This window comes from Rhinopithecus roxellana, chromosome 15, assembly GCF_007565055.1.
Source record: "Rhinopithecus roxellana isolate Shanxi Qingling chromosome 15, ASM756505v1, whole genome shotgun sequence".
NCBI classification, from domain to species: domain Eukaryota; kingdom Metazoa; phylum Chordata; class Mammalia; order Primates; family Cercopithecidae; genus Rhinopithecus; species Rhinopithecus roxellana.
In genome coordinates this window covers 118633958-118661219 of record NC_044563.1, presented here as the reverse complement: position 1 = coordinate 118661219, position 27262 = coordinate 118633958, and the positions used below count along the sequence as shown (strand labels likewise).

Genomic DNA, 27262 nt, shown 5'->3' with positions numbered 1-27262 from the left:
AGCTCTAATAATGTTATTTCAAAATATTTCAGACATGTTTTTTCACACATTTTAGTCCCGCTGTGACAATAAAATGATATTTTAGAGTATGAGAAGTTGTTGTTGTTGTTATTTCATGTGGATTTTATAATTGAGACAGACTGATAGTATGTCTTGTATGCAGGTTTATAGAACATGGGATATCAGGAGTATTTGGCACATACCCAGTGGAGGTTTATAAAATACTTGGAGTAATTCTGAGCTTGTTTATGTTGTTATTTTTCTACCTAAAATCTATTTATCCCCTAGTTTTTGTTGTTGTTGTTTTCTTTCAAGATGGAGTCTCACTCTGTCACCCAGGCCAGAGTGCAGTGACGCCATCCATCTTGACTCACTGCAGCCTCCGTCTCCCGGGTTCAAGCAATTCTTGTGCCTCAACCTCCAGAGTAGCTGGGATTACAGGCACGCGCCACCCTGCCTGGGTAATTTTTTTTGTATTTTTGCAGAGACAGGGTTTCACCATGTTGGCCAGGCTGGTTTTGAACTCCCGACCTCAAGTGACCCACCCGCCTTGGCCTCCCAAAGTGAGCCACCAGGCCCGGCCCCCTGGTTTTATCATTCTTAGCCAGCAGTATGTTAAAGGTTAACATTGGAACATTGACACATTCACTCACCTGTCCTAACCAAAGCTTCTTGAGTTTGTGATACTGCTCCTTGTGACTGGCAGCCTAATAGTGATCAAGTGCAGGGACTCCTTAGCCAACCTGAGGAAGTCTAAATCTTGGCTCCTCCCGTTACTAGTTTGTGACCCTAGGCAAGTTGCTCAACCTCTTTGTGCCTTAGTTTCATCTGTAAAATGGGGATGACAATAACATCTGCCTCCTAGGGTTATGAAAATTACAAATGTTTATAAAATATTTAGAACAGCATTCGATGCAGAATGAGCACTGTTGAGGTATTCATTGAATACTGCTGGGACAGACAGATACTTATAGAGCACACAGGGCTCAGCTTTTGTGAGCTCATTCCAGGTCAGATCTATGCCTAGACAGTAAAAGACATTTACTGTTCTCTGAGTCACGTAAGTAATACAAACTGGTAAGAATAGTGAGGAATATAAAACATTAACAGTGATGCTTTCCCTTTGGCCAGATCTAACCAGAAGCCTTGGGGGGCAAGGGAGCCTGTTGGTGCAGTCTGTAAGTGTCACCTCTCAGGGCAGAGAGCAGGCTGGATGAGGGTGGGGAGGGGATCTGGAGATACAAATAGTTTCTAAGACAGAGTGTCTTAATTCCTATATAATTCATATGTTTGTGCATATTTTTATATAAAAACCATTCTTCCCCATTGCCTTCCAATATACCTTATAAGTTTCTACAGAAAGAAATTTGGCCTCAGCATGTAACGGAAGGGAATATAAAAATTCTGAGTGGCTTACAGTGTATATCCTGGATTGATATTTCAAGGCTTAAAACAAGGAAGAAACAGTTCATTTTCTACCTAATCCATAAAAGCCATTCCAAGCATGGGGGAAGTGTTGAAGAGCTGATGGATAGAATTGATAATGCTGCCTCCCAGCTAGAAATGCAGCCGAAACTACCCACCGCATCTTAATACTTCTAATCCACACTAATAACTTGTGTTCATAAATAGAAAAATTGAATTCTTTTAGATTAATAAATCTATTCCTTATTCAGCCATCTCATTCTTCTAATAGAGACCTATTGAGCTCACTTTACTATTTACATCTTCAAGGGTATAATGCTAGTGTGGAATATACTGAATTTTAAAAGTAGTTTAAAAAATGCTTTTAAAAAGCCATTGTCAGCCGGGACGTGGTGGCTCAAGCCTGTAATCCCAGCACTTTGGGAGGCCGAGACGGGCGGATCACGAGGTCAGGAGATCGAGACCATCCTGGCTAACACGGTGAAACCCCATCTCTACTAAAAAAATACAAAAAACTAGCCGGGCGAGGTGGCGGGCGCCTGTAGTCCCAGCTACTCGGGAGGCTGAGGCCGGAGAATGGCATAAACCCAGGAGGCGGAGCTTGCAGTGAGCCGAGATCGCGCCACTGCACTCCAGCCTGGGCGACAGAGCGAGACTCTGTCTCAAAAAAAAAAAAAAAAAAAAAGGCATTGTCTAACAGACTGGACACACAGTTGCCCTGGGGAGTTTAGGTAGCTGAGAGCTGATGGAGGAGGAGACTGTCTAATTCTCTTGGTGATTTCTTGCTAGAGCACCATTTAAAGCTCCTTCTGGAGGTTTGTGAAGGAGCCTTTCTTGCTTCACACCATTAGATTAATTTCATGTACAGGTAGGTGTACAAGGTACATGATTAACCCTAGTTTGACAATTGATGTTGGTAGCTAAAAGTACTTATTCAGGATATGAGGAAACATGAACAAGGATTGAAATTAAATATGGATGGATGAATGAATGAACTTTTTTGTACAACATGTACTTTAATTTTTAGAATAGTGAACATGAAAGCTGAAAAGCCATACACTTGAATGCATGTACTTTTTGTTTTTCTAACTTTTCTTTTAGGTTCAGGGGTACATGTGCAGATTTGTTACATGGGTAAATCATGTGTGATGGGGGTTTGATGTACAGATTATTTCATCACGCAGGTAATGAGCCTAGTATTCAATAGGTAGTTTTTCGATCCTCACCCTCCTCCCTACTCCTACCCTCAGGCAGGTCTTGGTGTCTTATTCTTCCCTTCTAAGTGTCCATTGTGTACTCATTGTTTAGCTCCCACTTATAATTGAGAACATGCACTATTTGATTTTCTGTTTCTGTGTTAATTTGCTTAGGATAATGGCTTCCAGCTGCATCCATGTTGCTGCAAAGAATGTGATTTCATTCCTTTTTATGGCTGGGTAGTATTCCATGGTGTATATTATTAATACCACATTTTCTTTATCCAGTCCACCACTGTTGGACTTCTAAGTTGATTCCGTGTCTTTGCTATTGTGAATAGTGCTGCAATTAACATATATGTGCATGTGTCTTTATAATAGAATGATTTATATTTTGGGTATATACCCAGTAATGGGATTGATAGGTCAAATGGTAGTTCTATTGTAAGCTCTTTGTGAAATCTTCAAACTGCTTTCCACAGTGGCTGATCTAATTTACATTCCCACCATTGGTGTATAAGCATTCCTTTTTCTCCACGGACTTGCCAGTATCTGTTATTTTTTTACTTTTTTACCATTCTGACTGGTGTGAGATGCTATCTTACTGTGGTTTGATTTGCATTTCTCTAATAGTGATGTTGAGCTTTTTTTATATATGTTTGTTGGCTGCATGTGTATGTCTTTTGGGAAGTGTGCTCATATCCTTTTAATAAGGGTTGTTTTTTGCGTGTTCATTAAAGTTTCTTATAGATTCTAGATATTAGACCTTTGTCAGATGCATAGTTTGCAAATATTTTCTCCCATTCTGTAGGTTTTCTGTTTACTTCATTGATCATTTCTTTTGCAGTACAGAAGCTCTTTAATTAGGTCGCACTTCTCAACTTTTGTTTTTGTTGCAATTGCCTTTGGTGTCTCTTTCATGAAAGCTTTGACAGGGCCAATGGCCAGAATGGTGTTTCCTAGGTTTTCTTCTAGCGTTTTATTTTTTTTTTTCTGCCTCCCTCCCTTCCTCTCTTCGAGGGTTTTTATAGTTTTAGGTTTTACATTTAAGCCTTTAATCCATCTTGAGTTGATTTTCATATATGGTGAAAGGAAGGGGTCCAGTTTTAATCTTCTGCTTATGGCTAGCCAGTTATCCTAGTACCATTTATTGAATAGGGAGTCCCTTCCCCATTGTACATTTTTGTTAACTTTTGTCAAAGATCAAATGGCTGTAGTTGTGAGGTTTTATTTCTGGGTTATCTAACGTCTTCCAATTGTTCCGTGTATCAGATTTTGTACTGATACCATGCTGTTTTGGTTACTGTAGTCTTGTAGTATAGTTTGAAGTCAGGTAGCATGATTACTCTAGCTTTGTTCTTTTTGCTTAGGGTTGCTTTTGCTAGTTGGGCTCTTTTATAGTTCCATACGAATTTTAGAAGAGCTTTTTCCACTTATGTATGTGAAGAATGTCATTGGCGGTTTGATGTCAATAGCACTAAATCTGTAAATTGCTTTGGGCAGTATGGCCATCTTAATAATATTGATTCTCTCCATGAGCAAGGAATGGTTTTCTTTTGTTTTTTTTTTTTTTTTTTTTTTTTTTTTTTTGAGGCAGTTCGCTCTGCGCCGACTGGATGCGGTGGCCAATCTTGCAGCGCTCCGGTTTTATTCCTGCCCAGCCCCGATATCTGACCAGGGCCGCCACCTCGCCATAGTTTTGTATTTTTGTAGAGACGGGTCACCGTTTCAGGATGGTCTCGATCTCTGACCTCGTGATTCGCCGTCTCGGTCCCATGCTGGGATGCTTGACCACCGCGCCGGCAGGATGTTTTCTATTTGTGTCATTCTGATTTCTTGGAGGGGTTTATATCTGGTAGAGACCTTTATCTCTCTAGCTGATCCTAGTATTGTATGTGGTGGTGGGGGAAGGATGTGCTGTGAGTGGATTTTTGGGCTCTCAGGTTGGGCATTGTTGGTGTATAGAAATGGTACTGATTTTTGTACATTGATTTTGCATCCCAAAACTTTGCTGAAGTTGTTAATCAGATCTAGGAGCCCTTGGGCAGAGACTGTGGGGTTTTCTAGTTGGAGAATCATATCATGTGCAAAGAGACAGTTTGACTTTCTCTTGGTTACCTGTTATTTCTTTCTCTCGCCTGACTGCCCTGGCTAGGATTTCCACTACTATCTTGAATAGGAGTGGTGAGAGTGGGCATTTTTGTGTTGTTCTGGTTCTCAAAGGGAGTGCTTCTAGCTTTTGCCCACTCAATATGATGTTAGGTGTAGATTTGTCATAGATGGATCTTATTATTTTGAGGTATGTTTCTTTAATACCTAGATTGTTGAGGGTTTTTAACATAAAGGGATTTTGAATTTTATCGAAAGCCTTCTCTTTGTTTACCGAGATGATCATGTGGTTTTTTAAGTTCAGATTATGTAATAAATCACATTTATTGATTTGCGTATGTTGAACCAACCTTGCATCCCAAGAATAAAACCTGCTTGATCATGGTAGATTAGCTTTTTGATGTGCTGCTGGATTAGTTTGCCAGTATTTTCTTGAGGATTTTTGTGTCTGTGTTCATCAAGGATATTGGCCTGAAGTTTTCTTTTTTTGTTGTGTCTCTGCCAGGTTTTGGTATCAGAATGATGCTAGCCTTATAGAATGAGCTAGGGTAGAATCTCTTCTTAATTTTTTGGAATAATTTTATATTTTATTAATATATGTCTGGTAGAACTTAACTGTGAATCTGTCTGGTGCAAGGCTTTTCCTGATTGGTAGGTCTTTTATTACTGATTCAATGTCAGAACTCATTATTGATCTGTTCAGGGTTTCACTTCTTGGTTCAGTCTTGGAGGTTGTATGTTTCTGGGAATTTATCCATTTCTTCCAGGCTTTCCAGTTTGTGTACATAGTTGTGTTCATAATAGTCTCTGAGGGTTTTGTTTTGTTTTTTTACAGAAATACTCTGAAGTATTTCTCAGAGGAATTTATCCATTTCTTCTTCCAGGTTTTCCAGTTTATGTACATAGTGGTGTTCATAATAGTCTCTGAGGGTATTTTTTATAGAAATACGCTGAGGTATTTCTGTAGGGTTGGGGGTAATGTTTCCTTTATCATTTCTGATTGTGTTTATTTGGCTCTTCTCTCTTTTTTTCTTAGTTTAGCCAGAGTCTGTCAATCTTACTTATTCTTTCAAGTAACCAACTTTTGGGGTGGGTGTGGTACCTCATACCTGTAATCCCAACACTTTGGGAGGCCAAGGTGAGTGGATCACCTGAGGTCAGGAGTTCAACACCAGCCTGGCCAACATGGTAAAACTGTCTCTACTAAAAATACGAAACTTAGCTGTGTGTGGTGGTGCATACCTGTAGTCCCAGGTACTTGGGAGGCTGAGGCAGGAGAATCACTGGAACCCAGACGGTGGAGGTTGCAGTGAGCTGAGATTGCACCATTGCACTCCAGCCTGGGCAACAGAGCGAGACTCTATCTCAATAATAATAATAACAACAACAACAACAACAACAACCACCACCACCAACTTTTGGTTTCATTGATCTTTTGTATGGTTTTTCACATCTCAATTTCATTGAATTCAGCTCTGATTTTGATTATTTATTTTCTTCTGCTAGCACTGGGGTTGGTTTGCTTTTGTTTTTCTAGTTCCCCTAGGTGTAATGTTAGGTTGTTAATTTGAGGTCTTTCTAACATTTTCATGTGGGCATTTAGAGCTGTAAACTTTCCTCTGACCACTGGTTTAGCCATGTCTCGCAGATTCTGATATGTTGTAGCTTCAAAGAATTTTTTATTTCTGTCTTAATTTCATTGTTTACCCTGACGTTAGTAATGAGCAGATTGTTTAATTTCCTTTTCATTGTATGAGTTTTAAGAGATCTGCCTGGTATTGATTTCCATTTTTATGCTGTGGTCTGAGAGTGCAGTTGGTATGATTTTGAGAATCATAATTTGTTGAGAATTGCTTTATGGCTGAGCATGTGGTATGTGCCATGTGCAATTTTAGAGTATGTGCCTTGTGCAGATGAGGAGAATGTATATTCTGTTGTTAGGTGGAGTGCTCTGTAGATATCTGTTAGGTCCATTTGGTCAAGTGTTAAGTTCAGGTCCCAAATATCTTTGTTAGTTTTCTGCTTCAGTGATCTAATACTGTCAGTGGGGTTTTGAAGTCTGCCACTATTATTGTGTGGTCATCATAAGAGTCCATAGGTCTCTAAGAACTTGTTGTATGAATCTGGGTTCTCCAGTGTTGGGTGTATATTTATTTAGGATAGTTAAGTTGTCTTGTTGAGGTAACCCTATATCTTATGTAATGCCCTTCTTGGTCCTTTTTGATTGTTGTTGGTTTAAAGTTTGTTTTGTCAGAAATAAGAATAGCAACCTCTGTTCTTTTGTGATTTCCATTTGCCTGATATTTCTTTATCCCTTTATTTTGAGCCTATGGGTGTCATTGCAGGTGAGACTGGTCTCTTGAAGACAGCATACAATTGGGTTTTGCTTCTTTATCCAATTTGCCATTCTGTACCTTTTAAGTGGGGCATGTAGTTTGTTTACATTCAAGGTTAACATTGATATGTGTGGATTTGACCCTGTTACTGTGTTGTTAACTGGTTACTGTGTAAACTTGGTTGTGTAGTTGCTTTTAGTGTCATTGGTCTGTGTACTTAAGTGTGTTTTTGTGGTGGCTGGTAATAGCCCTTTATTTCCATGTTTAGCCCTCTGTTAAGGACCTCTTGTAAGGCAAGTCTGGTGGTAGTGGATTCCCTTAGCACTTGTGTGTCTGAAATGAATTTTATTTCTCCTTTGCTTATGAAGCTTAGCTTGGCTAGATATGACATTCTTGGTTGAAATTTCTCTTCTTTAAGGATGCTGAATATAGGCGCCCAATCTCTTCTGGCTTGTAGGGTTTCTGCAGAAAGGTCTGCTGTTAGCTTGATGGAGTTCCCTCTGTAAGTTACCTGCCCCTTCTCTCTGTCTTTAGTATTTTTTCTTTTGTGTTGACCTTGGAGAATCTGATGGCTGTATGTCTTGGGGATGGTTATCTTGTATGGTATCTTGCACGAGTTTTCTGAGTTTCCTGAATTTGAAAGTTGACCTATCTAGTGAGTTTTGGGAAATTTTCAAGGACAGTATCCTCAAGTATGTTTTCCAGGTTGCTTGTTTTCTCTCCCTCTCTGGGATGCCAGTGAGTTGTAGGTTTTGATCTCTTTACATAATCCCAGGAATCCCATATTTCCAGGAAGTTATCTCCATTTCTTTTCCTTCTTTTTTGTTTCTTTTGTCTGACTGAGTTGATTGAAAGAACTCGTCTCCGAGCTCTGAGAGGCTTTCCTCAGATTGGTCTCTTCTGTTGTTAATACTTGCGATTATATTATGAAATTCTTGTCGTGAATTTTTCAACTCTATTAGATCAGTTTGGTTCTTTCTTAAAACTGCTATTTTGTGTTTCAGCCCTTGTATCATTTTACTGGATTCCTTAGGTTCCATGGATTGGGTGTCAACTTTGTCCTGAATCTTGATCTTTCTTGCCCTCCAGATTCTTAATTCTGTGTCTGATGTTTTAGCCATTTCAGTCTCATTAAGAACCATTGCTGGAGAGCCAGTATGGTTGTTTGGAGGTAAGAAGACACTGCAGCTTTTTGAGTTGCCAGAGTTTTTGCGCTGGTTCCTTCTCAGCTGTGTAGGCTTTGAAGTTGCTGTCCTTTGAGGCTTTTGCTTTTATATTCTTTGATGCTCTTGATTTGACTGTGGCATAAGTTGGGTTCATTTGACTGGCTTCATTTCAGAATGCTTTCAGGGGGCCAAGGCTTAGCTCAGCACTCTGGGGCCGTGTGCTCTAACCCTGGAGGTCTGGGACCAGGCCTACAGCTTTGTTTTCTGGCCCCTCGAAATTAAGCACCTTCCATGCTGGAGGAACTTAGGTGTTCCTGGTCCACTGGCAATAACATTCCAATGTGGAGGTGCCAGCAAAAGCGCTTCGTCAGGACGGTGGCAGCAGGGTCCACGTGCATGTGCCAGTAGTGATGGGGTGGTGGGGTCTGTCCACATGTACACCAGTGGTGCATGCACTTTTAATTAAACTTATCTAGCTAGAGGAACCATCTCGAGATGGTTTCCAACAAAGTTTTGAAAGAGCAAGTTTTTCCAAGTTGTTTCTCGTGGTATGGACTAACACGTACCTTAACAGAAACTTCTGAAGTGTAAGTCTCACGTTTAAGAGGAATGCAGCCTTCAAAAGTTTTTAAATTTCTCTGAAATGGAAACATTTGTATGAGTTGCTGGAAGATGGTGTGCATTTTTTAAGCTTATTCTCACATCAAAAGTTCATTTTACCTTTCTTTCCAATACATGCATTTTTGCTGTAAGTTTCTCTCTCTAAGCATAGTTTGAGTTGCATCCCACAAGTTTTTAGGTTGTAGGTTCCTTATCAAAATATTTTTAAATTTTTTTTTTTTACTTTATCAATAATTGGGAAATATTTATTTTCTCATCCTTTGGGAGTTAGTGTGTGAAGAATTCTGTAGTTTTTAGGTACACTGTTCTATATGTGAAGAAGTCAGATTTGTTAACATTGTTGAGAACCTGTAATTTCCTTATGAATTTCTTGGGGTCTGTTCTTCTGCTTAGAGATGTTGACAAAAGTCCAACTCTATAAAAAGTGTCTACTTTTCTCCATCAGGTCTATCATATTTTGTTTTATGTATTTCTCATTTTGTATATGAAATATATTTTCCTGTTAGATTAATTCATTTATGAGATGTCTTTTAAAAAAATTTCTAGGGATGCTTTTCACCTTAAAGACTTGCATATGATATTAATAGAGTTTTGTTGTCTTTTTTTTTCTGGCCAGTAGTTATATTGTAAAATTTCTTTACTTTTACTTTCAATACTTTTCAGCATTTCTATATCTTATATTTAAGTTATATTACTTATAAACAGTTAAATCCAGCCTCATAATCTCTGTCTTTTAAATGGCCTATTGATGCTATTTGGTGTTTTTTTTTTTTGAAACGGAGTTTTGCACTGCTGCCCAGGCTGGAGTGCACTGGTGCGATCTCGGCTCACTGTAACCCCCGCCTCCTGGGTTCAAGCGATTCTCCTGCCTCAGCTTCCTGAGTAGGTGGGATTACAGGCATGCACCACCACACCCGGCTAATTTTGTATTTTTAGTGGAGACGAGGTTTCACCATGTTGGTCAGGCTGGTCTTAAACTCCTGACCTCAGATGATTCGCCCGCCTTGGCCTCCCAAAGTGCTGGGATTACAGGCATGAGCCACCGTGCCCGGCCTCTGTTTGCTTTTAATATATCTTTAATACGATGTGTAGACTGGTTCTTGAACATGAGTAAAATTTCACAGAGCTGAGAATGGGTGGGAAGCAGCCCAGGCACCTGAAGTAACATAACAAAGCAACAGAAATAAAAATGAACTGCATGCTAGGGGATAGGTAGGTAGATAGATCTTCCCCCTGGGGCAGAAGGGTATAAGCAGCAGAGGGCAACTGGGGCCTTGTCTGTAACGGTGAAGAGTTCAGACGCATCTTGGGTGGCCCCCAACTGTATATGCTACAGACTGTGCTAGGCACTTGCACAGGTTGGAGCATACACTAGAAATTATCATGTTTTCCCAGAACTGTGTCTGACACTTTGATAGAATGAAATGAAAATATAAGACATAGTTCTTACAATTAATTCAATTGAAAAGATAAACAAGACCTGGGAAAATACCGTTTCTCTATAATCGTACAGCACTTCCGACACCAGATGTGTGTTTTTTTCCCACATCAGCCAGTTCTCAGACTTCAGCTGAGTGTCCTACAATCCAATTCAATTCTGACTCTATCTACTACCTATCTGGATTTAGTGTCAGATCCCACCAGTTAAGGTCTCAGCCCATAAGACTGCCCTCAGTTCAGATGCTAATTGCAAGTTCAGCTCTTGTACTCCTAATTAACTATAAATCAGGGTTTCCCATAACCCCCTCCTTAGATAATTTGCTAGAATGGCTCCCAGAACTCAAGGAAACACTTTATTTGCATTTATTGGTTTATTATAGAGGATGTAACTCAGGAGCAGCCAAATGGAAGAGATAGTTAGGGTAAGGTATGGGCGTGGAGGAATGGTGCACAGAGCTTTGATACGCTCTCTGGGAACACCGCCTTCTCAGTACCTCCATGTGTTCACCAGCTCAGAAGCCTCTCAAATCTCAGTCCAGGAGTTTTTATAGAGCTTAATTTCTAGCTTTCCCAAAGGTTGATGGATGGGGCTGAAAGTTCCCACCCTCTAATCACCTGGTATTTCTGGTGAGGAGCCCATCCTGAGGCTATCTATTGGGCCCTACCCTATGGCACTTCATTGGCCAAAAACTCAGGTTTGAGCAAAAGAGGGGTCCTCATGAGTAACCAAAGATGCTCCCATCATTCAGGAAATCCCAAGGGGTTTTAGGAACTCTGTGCCAGGAACCAGGGACAAAGACCAAATATATTTTGTATTATAACACACAAGATACATTAATTTTTAAAGTAATAATAAAAGTTCAGAAAAATGAACAATAGGTGTTCAATAAAAAGGAAGATGCCTGAGGAGGAGGTGAAAATCGAACTGGCCCCTGGCATACATATTGTAACTGTGTTGTTTTCTTCTCGTCCTTACTAGACCACCCTCCATGCTGGTAAGGATCACGTCTCTTCTGTGTCTGCAGAGCCTCCTAGTATAGTTCTTGGTACATAGAAGGTACTAAACAAGCGTATGGAAAGGCATGAGGGAGGAGCCAGCTGCCAGCCTAACAGGAACATGATAGGGAGGAATAGCAGAGTGAATTCTGCTCCCTGGAGAGTGAGGATGCCAGGATGAGGCTTGGGGAGTTTTGAGCAGCAACAGGGGGAAAATATCAGTCTAGCCTGATGCCCTTGTGGCTGTGATTCATGCCTCTTTTTTTGTAACTAACAGGGGTTATTAATTGTGGATTGAGTATGTGGAAATGGAATGGAATGGGCAAGACCTGTGGGAAAAGCATAAGGAAGCCTGGACACTGTCTACAGTGCCCTGTCAACTTTGCCCATCTGTTAGTCTCATGCCCTAGGAAGCCAGGCTGCTTTTCTCACCCTCTCTGCTCAGCTTCTTTGCAGTTCAATTCCAGTTCTGGGAATGAACAGGATCACCTTTCAAGCATGTTTCCTTACACAGACCTGAACTATGTCTCCGTTGTTAGCTCTCATTGTCCTTAATACAGGTCATTATCACTTTAACTGGAAGTGCCTCTTTCATTTATTGCCACAGGAAACAAACATCCTATTTATGTTCATAGATTTTAGTGGAATGAATGATAGTTTGACTAAAATGTGGTAGTAAATTTACTGCAGATATACTGTAACTTATTGGAATCCCTAGTTGTTATTTTTCTGTGATTATATATATACCATTGTTTTTCCCTGTTGAAACTTTTTTAGTTTTTGAGTTTAAAAATTTAGGAATTAGGCCGGGCTCGGTGGCTCAAGCCTGTAATCCTAGCACTTTGGGAGGCTGAGATGGGCGGATCACGAGGTCAGGAGATCGAGACCATCCTGGCTAACCCAGTGAAACCCCGTCTCTACTAAAAAATACAAAAAACTAGCCGGGCGAGGTGGCGGCGCCTGTAGTCCCAGCTACTCAGGAGGCTGAGGCAGGAGAATGGCGTAAACCCGGGAGGCGGAGCTTGCAGTGAGCTGAGATCCGGCCACTGCACTCCAGCCCGGGCGACAGAGCAAGACTCCGTCTCAAAAAAAAAAATAAATAAATAAATAAATAAATAAAAATTTAGGAATTATAAAACATTTTCAGAAAATATAGTTATTTATCATGATTTATTTTAAAGCTGTTTTAGATTTTTTTTTTTTTTTTTTTTTTTGAATCTAGATTGATCTAGTATGTTTTCATTTGTTTGTTTGTTTTTTTGTGATGGAGTCTTGCTTTGTCACCCAGGCTGGAGTATGGTGCCTGCGATCTCGGCTCACTGCAACCTCTGCCTCCCAGGTTCAAGCAATTCTCCTGCCTCAGCCTCCCCAGTAGCTGGGATTACAGGTGCCTGCCACCACGCCCAGCTAATTTTTATATTTTTAGTAGAGACAAGGTCTCACCATGTTGGCCAGACTGGTCTCGAATTCCTGACCTCAGGTGATCTGCCTGCCTGGGCCTCCCAAAGTGCTTGGATTACAGGTATGAGGCACCATACCCGGCCTGTCTAGGTTTTTTTAAAGATCTTTTTTTTTTTTTTAATCTAGATTTTCAGTTGTATGGATTTTTGATCCCCAGGTAATTTGAATTCAGAAGAATGTTTAGAATGAATCTGTTGACTCTGCAATGAGGAAAGGCCTCTTTGCTTTCTAAACAATGAATGTTCTGGAATTACACTGATATTTAGTTGATGGGGTAAGGTTGTAAATTCTATAGGAAAGAGATTCTCAAGGTTTTCATGTTTTAAAAAATTCCCAGAACCCCACATAAGAGTAGTTTTTCTTAAATTTACTCAAGCTGCAGACCATTCCTAGAATCACAGACCCCCCAAAATAACTATGGCACCAGGAATTTATGGTTTATGTCTTGAATAGCTCAGTATTTTTGACAACTATAATAGGAAATGAAAAGCTGCTACTGTCCCATTTAAAAATAACTATGAGATTTTAAAAAATTGGATGTGTATTTTCAACTCCGGTTTAAGTGTATATCTGATGCCCTGATGAAAACAAATTGTTATCCTTAACTTTGAGATATTTAGGTTAAAGAAGAACAATGGCACTTAGATATTTTTGGACTCAAGGTTGTAGGAATAAGATTAAGTTATTTCAACACAGCAGAGATAGTCGGAATGAATCCAAACTTTGATAAGTACTTTTACTTGAAACTAGAAAAATGGACTGCTTCATAGTGTCCTTGGCCTTGTTGCAATATAGTGGCTGTCTGCTATTAACAGAAAAAGGTCTGGGCCTCACTTTTTTCTTTTTGGGTGTTTGCATTGATAAATCAAAAATACCCCAATAGTGTCTTCTTCCGTAAGATGTTATTCAGATGGTAGTTATGGTAACCATGGGAGCTCGGAGATCTCACAGTGCCTATTCCTCAGCCTCCCATCGGGAATTGTACAGTGCAGCTCTGTAGGGGAGTTACATTTAATGAAACTAATGGTTAAAAACAATTAGTTGAGCACTTCTCAGGCACTGTGCGAAGTGCTCAACACAGATTATATCAGTGAATTCTCCCAAACTCTTGTGATAGCCCTGATTTGTAGACAAGAAAGGATAGTGAATCTAAGGCACCCAAGCAAGTAAATTGCTGAGCTCATCCAGAGCTTGAGCTTGTACTCACCATGCCTAGGTAACATTACCGGGCTTGGTGAAAAGAAGAGCTCAGCAAATGGAAGCTCTAATTCCAATCACAGAAAAATTAGGAGTAATAGTTTTACCACCAAACAGGAATGGAGAACTGATTGGGCTGTTGGAATATATTTTTTACAGCAGTGCCAGACGTCGCTCATAGCCATGTGTGCATTCTTTGTCGTCTTTCACTGTGGGCTGAACACTGCAGCTGCTGGGAAGGAAGGTGCATGGATGCTGTTATTACAGTCTTCACTTAATTTTTCCTGTAATTATGTTAGTTGAAACCAGGAGTTAAATAGAGAAATTCTTATATCTCTGATTGACATCCATACATGATCTCAGCTTTCATTAAAACAAGTTTTGTGGGTGGTTTGACGAGTATTTACGGACTGACTTCATATCATGGTGACTAGTTTCAAAGATCTGCAAAAGGAATCGGCTCAATATAATCACTAGTGCCAGTTGTACCATTGCACGGAAACATATTTTTTATAAATGAAAAAAACTTTGAGGCTGAGTGTATTAATTTGCATGGGCTGCAGAAACAAAGGACCGGAAACTGGGTGGCTTAAACAACAGAAATGGATCGTCTCACAGGTCGGGAGGCTGGAGTCCGAGGTGAAGGTGTTTGCAGAGTTGCTTCCCTCTGGGGGCTTTGAATCTGTTCCATGCCTCTCCTCTGGCTTCTGTTGGTTTGTGGCAATCCATGGCATTCCCTGGCTTATGGAAACATCACCATGATCTCTGTCTTCGTCTTCACAGGGTGTTCTTTCTGTGTGTTTGTGTGTCTGTCTCCAAATTTTCCCTTTTAATAAGGACACTAAGCATAATGGGTAAGTAAGCCTAACCTGACGACTTAATGACCTTTGTAAAGATTCTCTCTCTAAGTAAGGTCACATTCTGAAGTACTAGGGGGTTAGGACTTCAACCTATGAATTTGGGCAGGGTGGAGAGGGGAACAGTTCAACCCTTAACACTGGGCATGGGCAACTGTATGTCACACACACCCTTTCCCTGGTGGCTCTCCCCTCCCAACTGCACTAGCTGAGGTGTTATAGATAGAACGTCCAATTCACTGAATAAGTTCTATTTAGTAGGGTGCAGCTCCTGTCCAGAATAATACCAAAATAATAAAACTCTACAGTGATTCAAAATTGAAACTTGTCCCTTCTGCCAGCCCAGGCCTGCTTCAGGCTTAGAAGCCTACAGTGGGAAGGTTAATGTTGTTGGCTTCCTTCCTTGTTCCTCCTCTTCTCCTCACTTCTGCTGTTTGCCACCCTTACGGAATCAGGCCTAGAGAGGCTTAAGGGACAAAAGCTATTTGGTTGATGGCTGGGCTGTTTTCATTTGGCACAGGTGCCCTCTGGATGGCAGATGTGTGGTTCTCATTGGTAGGTTCCTGGGAGATCCTCCTGCTAAGCCTCCCCCTTCAGCTCTCTTGATGCAGTGGGCCTCTCCTCCAGTTGGCCCATGCTTTTGGTGCTCCACCCACTACTGGTGACCTCCCCCTCTCTAGGCTGTACTCTCTTGGGAAGCTATCTTTATTTTTTATTTATTTTTTTTTTTTGAGACGGAGTCTCATTCTGTGGCCCAGGCTGGAATGCAGTGGCACAATCTCAGCTCACTGCAAGCTCCGCCTCCCAGGTTCATGCCATTCTCCTGCCTCAGCCTCCCGAGTAGCTGGGACTACAGGCGCCCACCACCACCTCCGGCTAATTTTTTGTATTTTTAGTAGAGACGGGGTTTCACAGTGTTAGCCAGGATGGTCTCGATCTCCTGACCTTGTGATCCACCCGCCTCGGCCTCCCAAAGTGCTGGGATTACAGGCGTGAGCCACCGCGCCCAGCCCCAGGAAGCTGTCTTTTTTCAGGCAATCCCATGTCATTTATCTTCCATGGAGTTTGATTTGGGAAACAAGAACCTTTGCTATTAGTGGAGGTGTAGTCTACTCCTAGTGCAGCCTTTTAAACTTAGCTGATGGGTAGATGGAGCTCAATCATAGTGTCTTACCTTTGTTCAGGCTTGAATCAAATCCTACTGTCTATCTGAGTCCAGTAGATGCTTGTCCAGCTCTTCAGATAGTGCCCTGGAAGCCTTCCCAGGCTGGTGTGAGGTGGAGGATGGCATTGTCCTCTTTTCCCCCACCATAGACACAGGAGGGAGTGGACACCCTGCACAGCGACACCCTCCAGCAACATATGCGCCTCAGGTTCTTCAACCTTAGCTTATCAGAGGCTGGAGGAGACTGAGTGGCTAAGATGGGCAGAGTTAGATAAAGCTTCACCCCTTGCAAGTCCCGCATGGATGGTCCGTTCTACATCTCTGTGCAAGTGTTAACTGTGCCACTCCTAGAGGTGCCAGTCAGCATTTCAACAGTTAAGGGAGAGGGAAGAAGACCAGAGTTGGGATGGTATCATTTGCAGAGGAAAACAAGTGACTGTTTACTTACTACAGACGACTGGGTCATCTGATGTGAATTCCGAGAGCATCCTTGCATTTCATTTACACTTTTAAGCATCAGGAAACACAGTTTAATGCAAAATTTCCTTTGCCTGTTTTGTCAATTCATAGAAATTGACAAAATTTTTGTGTCTTTAGCACATTTGGATTGACTTAGCGGAGAACTAACCTATTATAGCTTCCCGTTTTTGCCCATGTAACTTTGTGCAGTATCTCTGAAGAATGTTTTATTATACCAGAGGCCGGGGGAAGGGATTGTGTATGTGTGTATGTGTTGAATCCAAAAGCAGTATCATGTTCATTGTTTTATTCCACGGGATCATTCTGTTCTAAAGGTATGATATAAACGTTGGTTCTTTGCTGTATTTAATTTCATTGCAATAGAATCCATTCAGCATTTTAAAATAAAAGGCGATTATTTTAATGTTAAATTCTATTACTTGTATCTTTATAGAACATTCAGACTTGAATAAGAAAAGATTAGTTCAAGTTCATTTGAACTTAGTGCATTTGTATTACCTACTTAGATAATTTTTATTTATTTGCCTATGCAGTATAAAAAGCATTAATTCCTTTGGCCTTATTAAGAAAATAAATCATACTCAGTAGAAGAGATCACAGAGACCCAAAGTTGAAGAAAGTAGTAGAAATGTCAGTAGTAAAACCTGATACACAGGTAAGCAGCACTATTAAAACCAACTTGTTTTGACAGTTAAGTCAAAAATAAATAATAGTGGGGGCCGGGCATAGTGGCTTAAACTGTAATCCCAGCACTTTGGGAGGCCAAGGTAGGCAGATCACCTGAGGTCAGAAGTTCAAGACCAGCCTGACCAACATGGCAAAACCCCGTCTCTACTAAAAATACAGAAATTAGCTGGGCGTGGTGGTGCATGTCTGTGACCCCAGCTACTAGGGAGGCTGAGGCAGGAGAATTGCTTGAACCTGGGAGGCAGAGGTTACAGTGAGCAGAGATCGCAGGCACCACACTCCAGCCCAGGCAACAGAGCAAGACTCTGTCTCAAAAATAGTAATAATCATAATACATACGGGGCCAGGCGCAGTGGCTCATGCCTGTAGTACCAGCACTTTGAGAGGCTCAGGTGGGCGGATCACATGGTGAAGCCCTCTACTAAAAATACAAAAATTAGCCAGGCATGGTGGCACATGCCTGTAATCCCAGCTACTCAGTAGGCTGAGGCACAAGAATCGCTTGAACCCGGGAGGCGGAGATTGCAGTGAGCCGAGATCATGCCACTGCACCCCAGCCGGGGTGACACAGTGAGACTTCATCTCTAAGTAAATAAATAAATGGTCTTTCAAGAATAAGGCCAAAATAGTTGTGGCAGATAGGATAATATATGAAGTACCACTTTTGGTACTTGGCAGCAGTGGTGGGGCAAGGAACCCTAAGACATTGTTACTGCTCTCACCGAGGGAAAGGAGAAGGCAGGCCCAGTGATTAATTCTTTGTACCTTAAGTATTTGGACATAAAGAATAAAATGGGAGTGTATAGGTGTCTTAGTACATTTTGTGTTGCTATAAAGGAATACCTGAGACTAGGTAATTGATACAGAAAATGTTCATTTAGTTCGAGGTTCTGCAGGCTGGGAAAGTTCTGCAAGCCCTGGTTTCTGGGGAGGTCTTTTATAAAGCTGTGCCACAACATAGCAGAGAAGGTCAAAGGGGAAGTGGATAACTGCAAAGATAGAAAACCCCAGGAGCATCCTGGCTTTGTAACAACCCCCTTTCATGGGAGCTCATCCTTTCCACAGGAACTGATCCAATTTTGCCAGAACGAGAACTCACTTACTACCATGTGAAGGGCATCAAGCCATTTATGAGGGATCTGCCCCCATGATCCAGACACCTCCCACTAGGCCCCACCTGCCAAGACTGCCACATTGGAGATCAAATTTCAATATGAATTTTGAGAGGGACAAATGAACCAAATCCAAACCATAGCAGTAGGCAACATAGGAAACCAATAAACCTGAAAATAAACTATGAGACAGGAAATGAATACAGAGATATATTACATCATATTAAACGGACAAAGACATATGAAAAGCTTTCATTCCCTAGACATTGTATCCTAATAGGTACCTACAGTTGTAAACGTTAGTGAAATTGTGGCATTAAAAAGAAGATGCAGTATGAAATAAAATTAATACAGAAAGGTTTGCTTCTGGTTATATGCCACATTGTATACAAAAAGAAGGAAACCTTTACTGGATGGAAACAAAAGTAATCGAAGTTTATTTTAAGGAGTATTGGCCGGGTGCCGTGGCTCACGCCTGTGATCCCAGCACTTGGGGAAGCCGAGGCAGGCAGATCACTTGAGGTCAGGCATTCAGGACCAGCCTGGCCAACATGGTGAAACCTCGTCTCTACTAAAAAGACAAAAATTAGCCAGGCATGGTGGCAGACGCCCATAATCCTAGCTGCTCAGGAGGCCAAGGCAGGAGAATCACTTGGACCCGGGAAGCAGAGGTTGCAGTGAGCCGAGATCTTGCCACTGCACTTCAGCCTGAGTGACAGTGAAACTCTATCTCAAAAAAAAAAAAAGCATTAACAACATCAGTACCTATTTGTTTTTGTTTACATCATACCCCCCAAAAAAGAAAAACTCAGTTTCAGGTATGAGCGAAGGTACTGAGTTGTGTATTTTAAATCACTAATTTTTCTTTTCATATCAAATTGCCTTTTGGATTTTTAAAACTTTCACAGATAGTTTTAGAACTGTCCTTTCAGCTATGGGAAATCATTATTACCAGTATGACAGCTAGCCACATTCTGTGATGGTATTTCACTTCCTAATGCATAGTGGGAAGTTGGCTTTACTCTTACAAAGAATAATTCACTTGCACTTCTCATTCTACCAGGAGGGTTAGAAACATGCAGCTACTGAATTTATTGTCCTCAAAGCCCCTTAGAAGGTATAGCAGAGAACTGGAAATTTAAAAACCATTTTTATATTCATTAGTTTATCCATCCATTCAACAGGTATTTGTTGAAAGCCTGCTATGTGATATGAAGTATGTTGAGATGTTCAGACAGAGATGATTAAGACATGTCCCTGCACTGAGGGAACTCAGTCTTCTGGGGTTTTTTTCCTTCATATCTTCCCCCAAATTTCTAACTTTATATAAATTTAGACTTGGTTTCTGTTGAGTCTTTAACTAGTCTGAAACATTTTATTGCAGTATAGTACAAAGTATTAAGTCGGCTAAGTATGTTAAATGCTGCTGTATTTGTAAGATCTCTTGCTTTGTCTGTGACCATGAAAGTCTCAGAGAAATGGGATCTTATTCCCTAAAGCATAGCTCTGGTTTTAATGTTTCTTGGTATTATTGCAGAGATTCTTCAACATGTGCCTTCCAACCATACAAACGAAACTTCCAACAGTACTGTGAAACCACCAACTTCAGTTGCCTCAGACTCCAGCAATGTGACAGTCACCACCATGAAACCCACAGCAGCATCTAATACAACAACACCAGCGATGGTCTCAACAAATATGACTTCTACCACCTTAAAGTCTACACCCAAAACAACAAGTGCTTCACAGAACACATCTCAGATAACAACATCCACAATGACCGTAACCCACAATAGTTCAGTGACATCTGCTGCTTCATCAGTAACAAGTATGTATTAAAGCTGACCTGTTTTTCCTATGCTGCAAGTAAATGCCACATTTAAGTCATTATTCTGTCTTTCAAAAATAATATAGAAACTTTATATGCCTAGATTTTCCTTAATTCCTAATTAAATGTTCTTCACACAGAAAATCAGAGAGCTTTAATTATAATGTTAAAAAAAAAAAAAAGCATCTAAAGCCCTTTTTTATTTTGTTTTGTTTTTTTCTAGTCACAACAACTATGCATTCTGAAGCAAAGAAAGGATCAAAATTTGATACTGGGAGCTTTGTTGGTGGTATTGTATTAACGCTGGGAGTTTTATCTATTCTTTACATTGGATGCAAAATGTATTACTCAAGAAGAGGCATTCGGTATAGAACCATGTAAGTTTTGAATGGCCAGGACTTTTTAAAAAAAATTGTTGTTGCACATCTTTAATTATGATAAAATATCAAGCCAGTGTTCATCTCAGGGATGAATAATTGATAGATTTATGAGTTACATTCCCATTAACCCTCTTCGCCCAAAGTAAATTATTTATGTACAAGCTTGTGATTATAACTATTTGCAAATGAAAATGGATGTATGTACTTACAAAAATGTATTTTCCTAGTGTCAAACATACTTTACAAGAGACCAGAGTTAACCCACCCTGAAATTTTCACTTACTCATACCACTAATCATAAGAAATACCAGTTCTCAGCAGGCGGTTGACTTAGTATGTTTGTGTCTGTTGTGGTACTAAATAGCATCCTTGGTAAAACCATGGCTTTTGCTTTCCATGACAAAGACAAACAAAAGAAATTCCTCTGACACCCTCATTATCCCTGATAATTTAAATGAGTAGTTAGTATAAATAATATAATTTATCATTTTATCTATAGCAAAACTCTCTTTATAGATGTGCATTATCAACAAGACCTAATCAACAAACCATGTTTACCCTACACGTAGCTCTATAGGTCTTATGGTTTGAGGACATAGCCTAAAATTTTGTTGCTCCAATAGTCCTTTTTGTTTGTTTTTTGAATCTTACATGTTGTCTTAGTTCACGCTGATACAACAAAGTATCATACAGCTGGGTGCCTTAAACAACAGACGTTTATGTCTCACACTTCTGGATGCTTGGAAGTCCAAGATTAGGGTACCACCATGGTTGAGTTCTAGTAAGGGCCTTCTTCACATGGCAGAAAGGCGGCTAGCTAGTTCTCTGACCTCTAATTGTAAGGGTATTAATTCTGTTCATGAGGGCTCCACCCTCATGACCTAACTACCTCCCCAAGGCCCCACTTCAAAATATCATCACACTGGGATTAGGGTTTCAACATATTCATACTGGGTGACACAAATATTCATTCCATTGCACATATGCAAGAGCTAATTCACTTTTGATTGTTAATGTATATAAATACCATAGAACAGACTGTTTTCCAAAATTTGCCTTGTGGGTTAACATTTGACATACATGTGTCCCACACACACAGTTCCTATATCAAAAAGTTTGGGAAATGTTCAGTTGACTAAAGTAAACTAAAACAGTTTACTATAAGACTTCCCTGGCCGGGCGCGGTGGCTCAAGCCTGTAATCCCAGCACTTTGGGAGGCCGAGATGGGCGGATCACAAGGTCAGGAGATCGAGACCATCCTGGCTAACACGGTGAAACCCCGTCTCTACTAAAAAATATAAAAAACTAGCCGGGCGAGGTGGCGGGCGCTTGTAGTCCCAGCTACTCGGGAGGCTGAGGCAGGAGAATGGCGTAAACCCGGGAGGCGGAGCTTGCAGTGAGCTGAGATCCGGCCACTGCACTCCAGCCTGGGCGACAGAGCGAGACTCCGTCTCAAAAAAAAAAAAAAAAAAAAAAAAAAAGACTTCCCTAAGCCTTTAAAATGTTGATATACATTATGATTTTCCAGGATGGAATACAGTATGAACTGCTTCCCAAGTTTTTAACCAAAATACTTGTTAAATGATTAAATCCCTCCCCCTGCCCCTTTCCAAGGGGAGCTAATACTGTCTATCTCTTGGAACTAGTATTGTGTGGAATATATTTTGGGAAATGTTGGACTAGGCCATTGGAGGGAATCTTCCAGTTTTGACACTACATATGATTCAGTACACATAAAAGCAAATCAAACTTCTTGATACATTTGTAAGAAGTACTAAATAAGAACATGGAAGTTTCCTAAATTTTTATTTATTGCTATAAGCTCTTAAACATCTCATCATAGGCCGGGCGTGGTGGCTCAAGCCTGTAATCCCAGCACTTTGGGAGGCCGAGACGGGTGGATTGCGAGGTCAGGAGATCGAGACCAACCTAGCTAACACGGCGAAACCCCGTCTCTACTAAAAAATACAAAAAACTAGCCGGGCGAGTTGGCGGGCGCCTGTAGTCCCAGCTACCCTGGAGGCTGAGGCAGGAGAATGGCGTGAACCCGGGAGGCGGAGCTTGCAGTGAGCTGAGATCCGGCCACTGCACTCCAGCCTGGGCGACAGAGTGAGACTCCGTCTCAAAAAAAAAAAAATAAAAAATAAAAAAAATCTCATCGTAAATGAAAATTGGATCTAACAGTTACATTACTAATACTTAAACAAAAATGATAATTTAAGAACAGATTTTTTTTTTTTTTTTTGAGATGTAGTTTCCCTCTTGTCACCCAGGCTGTGGAGTACAATGGCATGATCTCATCTCACTGCAGCCTCCACCTCCTGGGTTCGAGCTATTCTCCTGCCTCAGCCTCCCCAGTAGCTGGGATTATAGGTGCCTGCCACCATGCCCAGCTAATTTTTGTGTTTTTTGTAGAGATGGGGGTTTCACCATGTTGGCCAGGCTGGTCTTGAACTCCTGACCTTAGGTGATCCTCCCACCTTGGTCTCCTAAAGTGCTGGGATTACACGCGTGAGCCACCATGCCTGGCCTTAAGAACATATTTTTAAAAGTTATATTTAAATAAAGTTGCATTGCATGTATTTATCCTATCAAACTCACTTTAGCTTCCAGGATCAAATGAGATCAGACACATTCACAGTGGTGTGGCTGTAGGTTCAAACTCATTTTAAAAGAATATCAAGGTGATATTTTGTCAGATTAAAGGCATATTCAGAAATGTTCTTTTTTAAGGTCAATACATGAAAGAATACATAAAGGAAACTATGACTAAACAGAGTGCTTTGCAGTGGGCAGGTTTGGGCAAACCTACCCTTAAAAGTCTGAGGAAGCTAAGAGGCCAAAGGAAAAGAGGCTGACATACCCAGTTTCTCAGAAACTTTTTTTGGGGAGGGGGACATGGTCTGGCTCTTTCACCCAGGTTGAGGGCAGTGGTGCGATCACGGGTCACTGCAACCTCAGCCTCCTGGGCTACTACAGGCATGCAGTGCCACACCAGGCTAATTTTTAAATTTTTTGTAGAGATGGTGGTCTCACTGTTTTGCCCAAGCTGGTCTCAAACTCCTGGGCTCAAGTGATCCTCTGTTCTGACCTCCTAGAGTGCTGGGATTATAAGCATGAGCCACTGTGCCCAGGTAGAAAGAAATATTTAATAGAGACTTACAAACAGAAGCTATGTCTGTGTCTGTGATCGCAGCAAGACAAGATGGGTGGATCCCCATGCCATAACCCCCATATCTTTAACCACTACAGTATACTGGATACTTAAGGAACTTTACACAGAACAATGACAATTTTGATTGTGCAGCTTGAAATTGTTCTAATGTTACTTTACTAACAAATAGGAACATAACTAGTTTTGACAGAAATACAAAACAAAGTAATTGTAACTTTTAATATATTACAGAGATGAACATGATGCCATCATTTAAGGAAATCCATGGACCAAGGAAGGAAGACAGATTGATGCCGCCCTATCAATTAATTTTGGTTTATTAATAGTTTAAAACAATATTCATGTTTTGAAAATAGTATAAACAGGCCATGCATATAATGTACAGTGTATTACGTAAATATGTAAAGATTCCTCAAGGTAACAAGGGTTTGGGTTTTGTAATAAACTGGAGCTTACAGACAGTGAATACAATGGTTTATATTCACTTTTAGCAAGCTCATAGTAAGACAAACAAGTCCTATCTCTCTTTTTTTTTTTTTTTTTAAATGGCCAGGGGTGGGAGGCATTGGTCACATATAACCAGTAATTGAAAGGTGTCATCTGTAAGTGCCATCTGGGCATACAAATAAGGAGTTTGTCACAGCACTCAGGATTTTGGGTATCTTTTGGAGCTCACACAAAGAACTTCAGTGCTTTTCAGAGCTGGATATATCCTGATTACTGATGCCACACAGAAATTATACAATCAAGTAAACCAGATCTGAAGCATAATTTAAGAAAAACATCAACATTTTTTGTGCTTTAAACTGTAGTCGTTGGTCTAGAAACAAAATACTCCAAGAAAAAGAAAATTTTCAGATAAAACCCCAAATAATATCTGTGCTTAACCCTGTTAGGGATCCATTGGAGCATTAAAGAGCATATATTTTTATTAACTTCTTTTGAGCTTTCAATGTTGATGTAATTTTTGTTCTCTGTGTAATTTAGGTAAACTGCAGTGTTTAACATAATGTTTTAAAGACTTAGTTGTCAGTATTAAATAATCCTGGCAATATAGGAAAAAAAACCACCTAGAAGTTAGATTATTTGCTACTGTGAGAATATTGTCACCACTGGAAATTACTTTAGTTCATTTAATTTTAATCTTATATTTCATGAATATTTTAAGAACTGTAGAGCTGCTTTCAATATCTAGAAATTTTTAATTGAGTGTAAACACACCTAACTTTAAGAAAAAGAACCCCTTGTATGATTTTCAAAAGAACATTTAGAATTCTATAGAGTCAAAACTGTAGCCTAATGCTGTGTTTATTAACCCAGGGATTGTGGGACCTCCCCCAGGCTACTAAACCTGCAGGATGAAAATGCTGTATTTTCTTTCATGCACTGTTGATATTACTCAGAGATTTGGGGAAATGACATTTTTTATACTAAAACACCAACATATTTTAGAATAAATTCTTAGAAAGTTTTGAGAGGAATTTTTAGCAGGACATTTCCTCCTTCCTGATTTGGATATTCCCTCAGATTCCTCTTACTCCATGCTGAAGGAGAAGTACTTTCAGATGCATTATGTTAATGGACAGAAAAAGCACAGTATTTGTAGAGACACCGGTATTAGCCACAATGTATTTTGGAGTGTTTTCCGTTTCACAGTTTATATTCCAGCACTCAAAACTCAGGGTCAGGCTTTAACAAAAGAGGTATGTAGTCACAGTAAATACTAAGATCGCATTTCTATCTCAGAGGGCCAAAGTAAATCACACCAGTTTCTGAAGGTCCTAAAAATAGCTCAGATGTCCTGATGAACATGCGCCTACATTTAACAGGAATACAATAAAACTATTGTGGTCAGCTTTTGTTTTGCAGAGAATGCTAGATATTAAGAATTTTGAAATGGATCATTTCTGCTTGCTGTGCATTATAACCAATAATCTGATGAACATAGAAAAAAATCATCCAAAATATGGATATGATAGGATGTATGTAACATAGAATATGGAGGAAATTGTCTAAAAAATACATTTAGATTAGTTGAAAGAGATGTGGGCTGATGGCTGAGTTGTATGTTACTAACTTGGCCCTGACTGGTTATGCAACCATTGCTTCATTTCTTTGCAAAATGTAGTTAAGATATACTTTATTCTAATGAAGGCCTTTTAAATTTGTCTTCTGCATTCTTGGTATTTCACTACTTCAAGTCAGTCAGAACTTTGTGGACCGACCTGAAGTTTCTTTTTGAATACTTGTTTCTTTAGCCCTTTGAAGAGAGAAAAACCACTTTTTAAGTACTAAGTCATTTGCCTTGAAAGTTTCCTCTGCATTGGATTTGAAGTAGTTTAGTTATGTCTTTTCTCTGTATATAAGTAGTATAATTTGTTACTTGCAAATACCAGTACTTTCAATGCAGGGTTTTTTTTGTTGTTGTTATCTATAAAAATTGAGGGAAATGGTTATGCAAAAAAAAAATTTTGCTTTGGATCACATTTCCTAAGCATAAATTTACCTTCCTAATTACGTTTACTTAGGAAAATGCTCAATTTTTGCTTGCATTCCTTAAGAATGTATTTATTTGAAGATCAGAACAATCCAGATGTATAAGTACTAGGCAGAAGCCAATTTTAAAATTTTCTTGAATAATCCATGAAAGGAATAATTCAAATACAGATAAACAGTTGGCAGTATATTATAGTGATAATTTTGTATTTTCAGGAAAAAAGTTAAACTCTTCTTTTCTTTTTATTGTAATGACCAGCTTTTGGTATTTCATTGTTACCAAGATCTATTTTTAGAATAAAATTGTTCTCCTTCTAAAATTTTAGGTGTGTGATTTTGCTTTATTTCATTAAACTCAAGATAAACAGAAAACACTCAAACGCAGAAGAAGGGCTCTGCAGAGGATACCACCTTCTTTTGCCACAAAGGTAACCAACAGCCATGGCCATAGCAAGCTAGTTTGCACTCCAGAGCCAAGATCTCTCTGCATGTCCACACTCTGAACATCAACTCAGCTGCCATTGAAAGCCCACACTCCAGGCCCTGACTCCAAGGCTGGGCTGTGCACACCTATACTGCAAATAGTAAAGCCACTGCCATAGTAAGAGAGTTTGCACCCTGGGCCCCAGTGCCAAGGTTTCTCTATCTATTTACACCCTGGAGACCAGCTTAGTCATCATAGAGGGCCAGGACTTGCCCCAACCCTAAAGCCACTGTAGCTGTGTGCACACTTGTGCTTTTGTCCCTGCCTGTTTCATAAGCTCCCATACTTCACATACCATTATCAACTGTCAGCAGGGTGTCTGTGCCCTGGGCACCAGTGCCATTACCACCCCAGAGCTACAGTCCCTTTACACATGCTGCTCTCTGGGCATCACTCATCAGGCACCAGTTCCATTGCCACCTCAAGTGGGCTTGCATGCCAGACCCAGTGTCAAGAAGGATCCCTTTAGCCACAACTTCCCTGGTCGGGGAAAGAGAGATCAAGAGGACCCTACAGTCATCAATCACTGAGCACCCCAACAGCCCTTACCACTGCTGCAAACACTGACAGTGGTGGTTGCTGAGGATCCCTGCAGTTTTCAACAGTGTTCTCAGCTAAAACAGGTACAAGGAGACCACACTGCTGCACCC

The 27262-nt window shown here is 40.3% G+C and overlaps 1 protein-coding gene across 1 annotated transcript in view; it reads left to right on the top strand.

Moving 5' to 3' along the window:
* Window positions 1–26448, top strand: part of TMEM123 (transmembrane protein 123) — a 58496-nt gene extending 32048 nt beyond the window's left edge. Inside the window, exons 3-5 of the mRNA XM_010379057.2 lie at window positions 19786–20076; window positions 20300–20453; window positions 23864–26448. Of these exons, the coding sequence (XP_010377359.1) occupies window positions 19786–20076; window positions 20300–20453; window positions 23864–23888 (470 nt within the window). The 3' untranslated portion in view covers window positions 23889–26448. The remainder of the gene's footprint in view (window positions 1–19785; window positions 20077–20299; window positions 20454–23863) is intronic.
* Window positions 26449–27262: the final 814 nt, after the last annotated feature.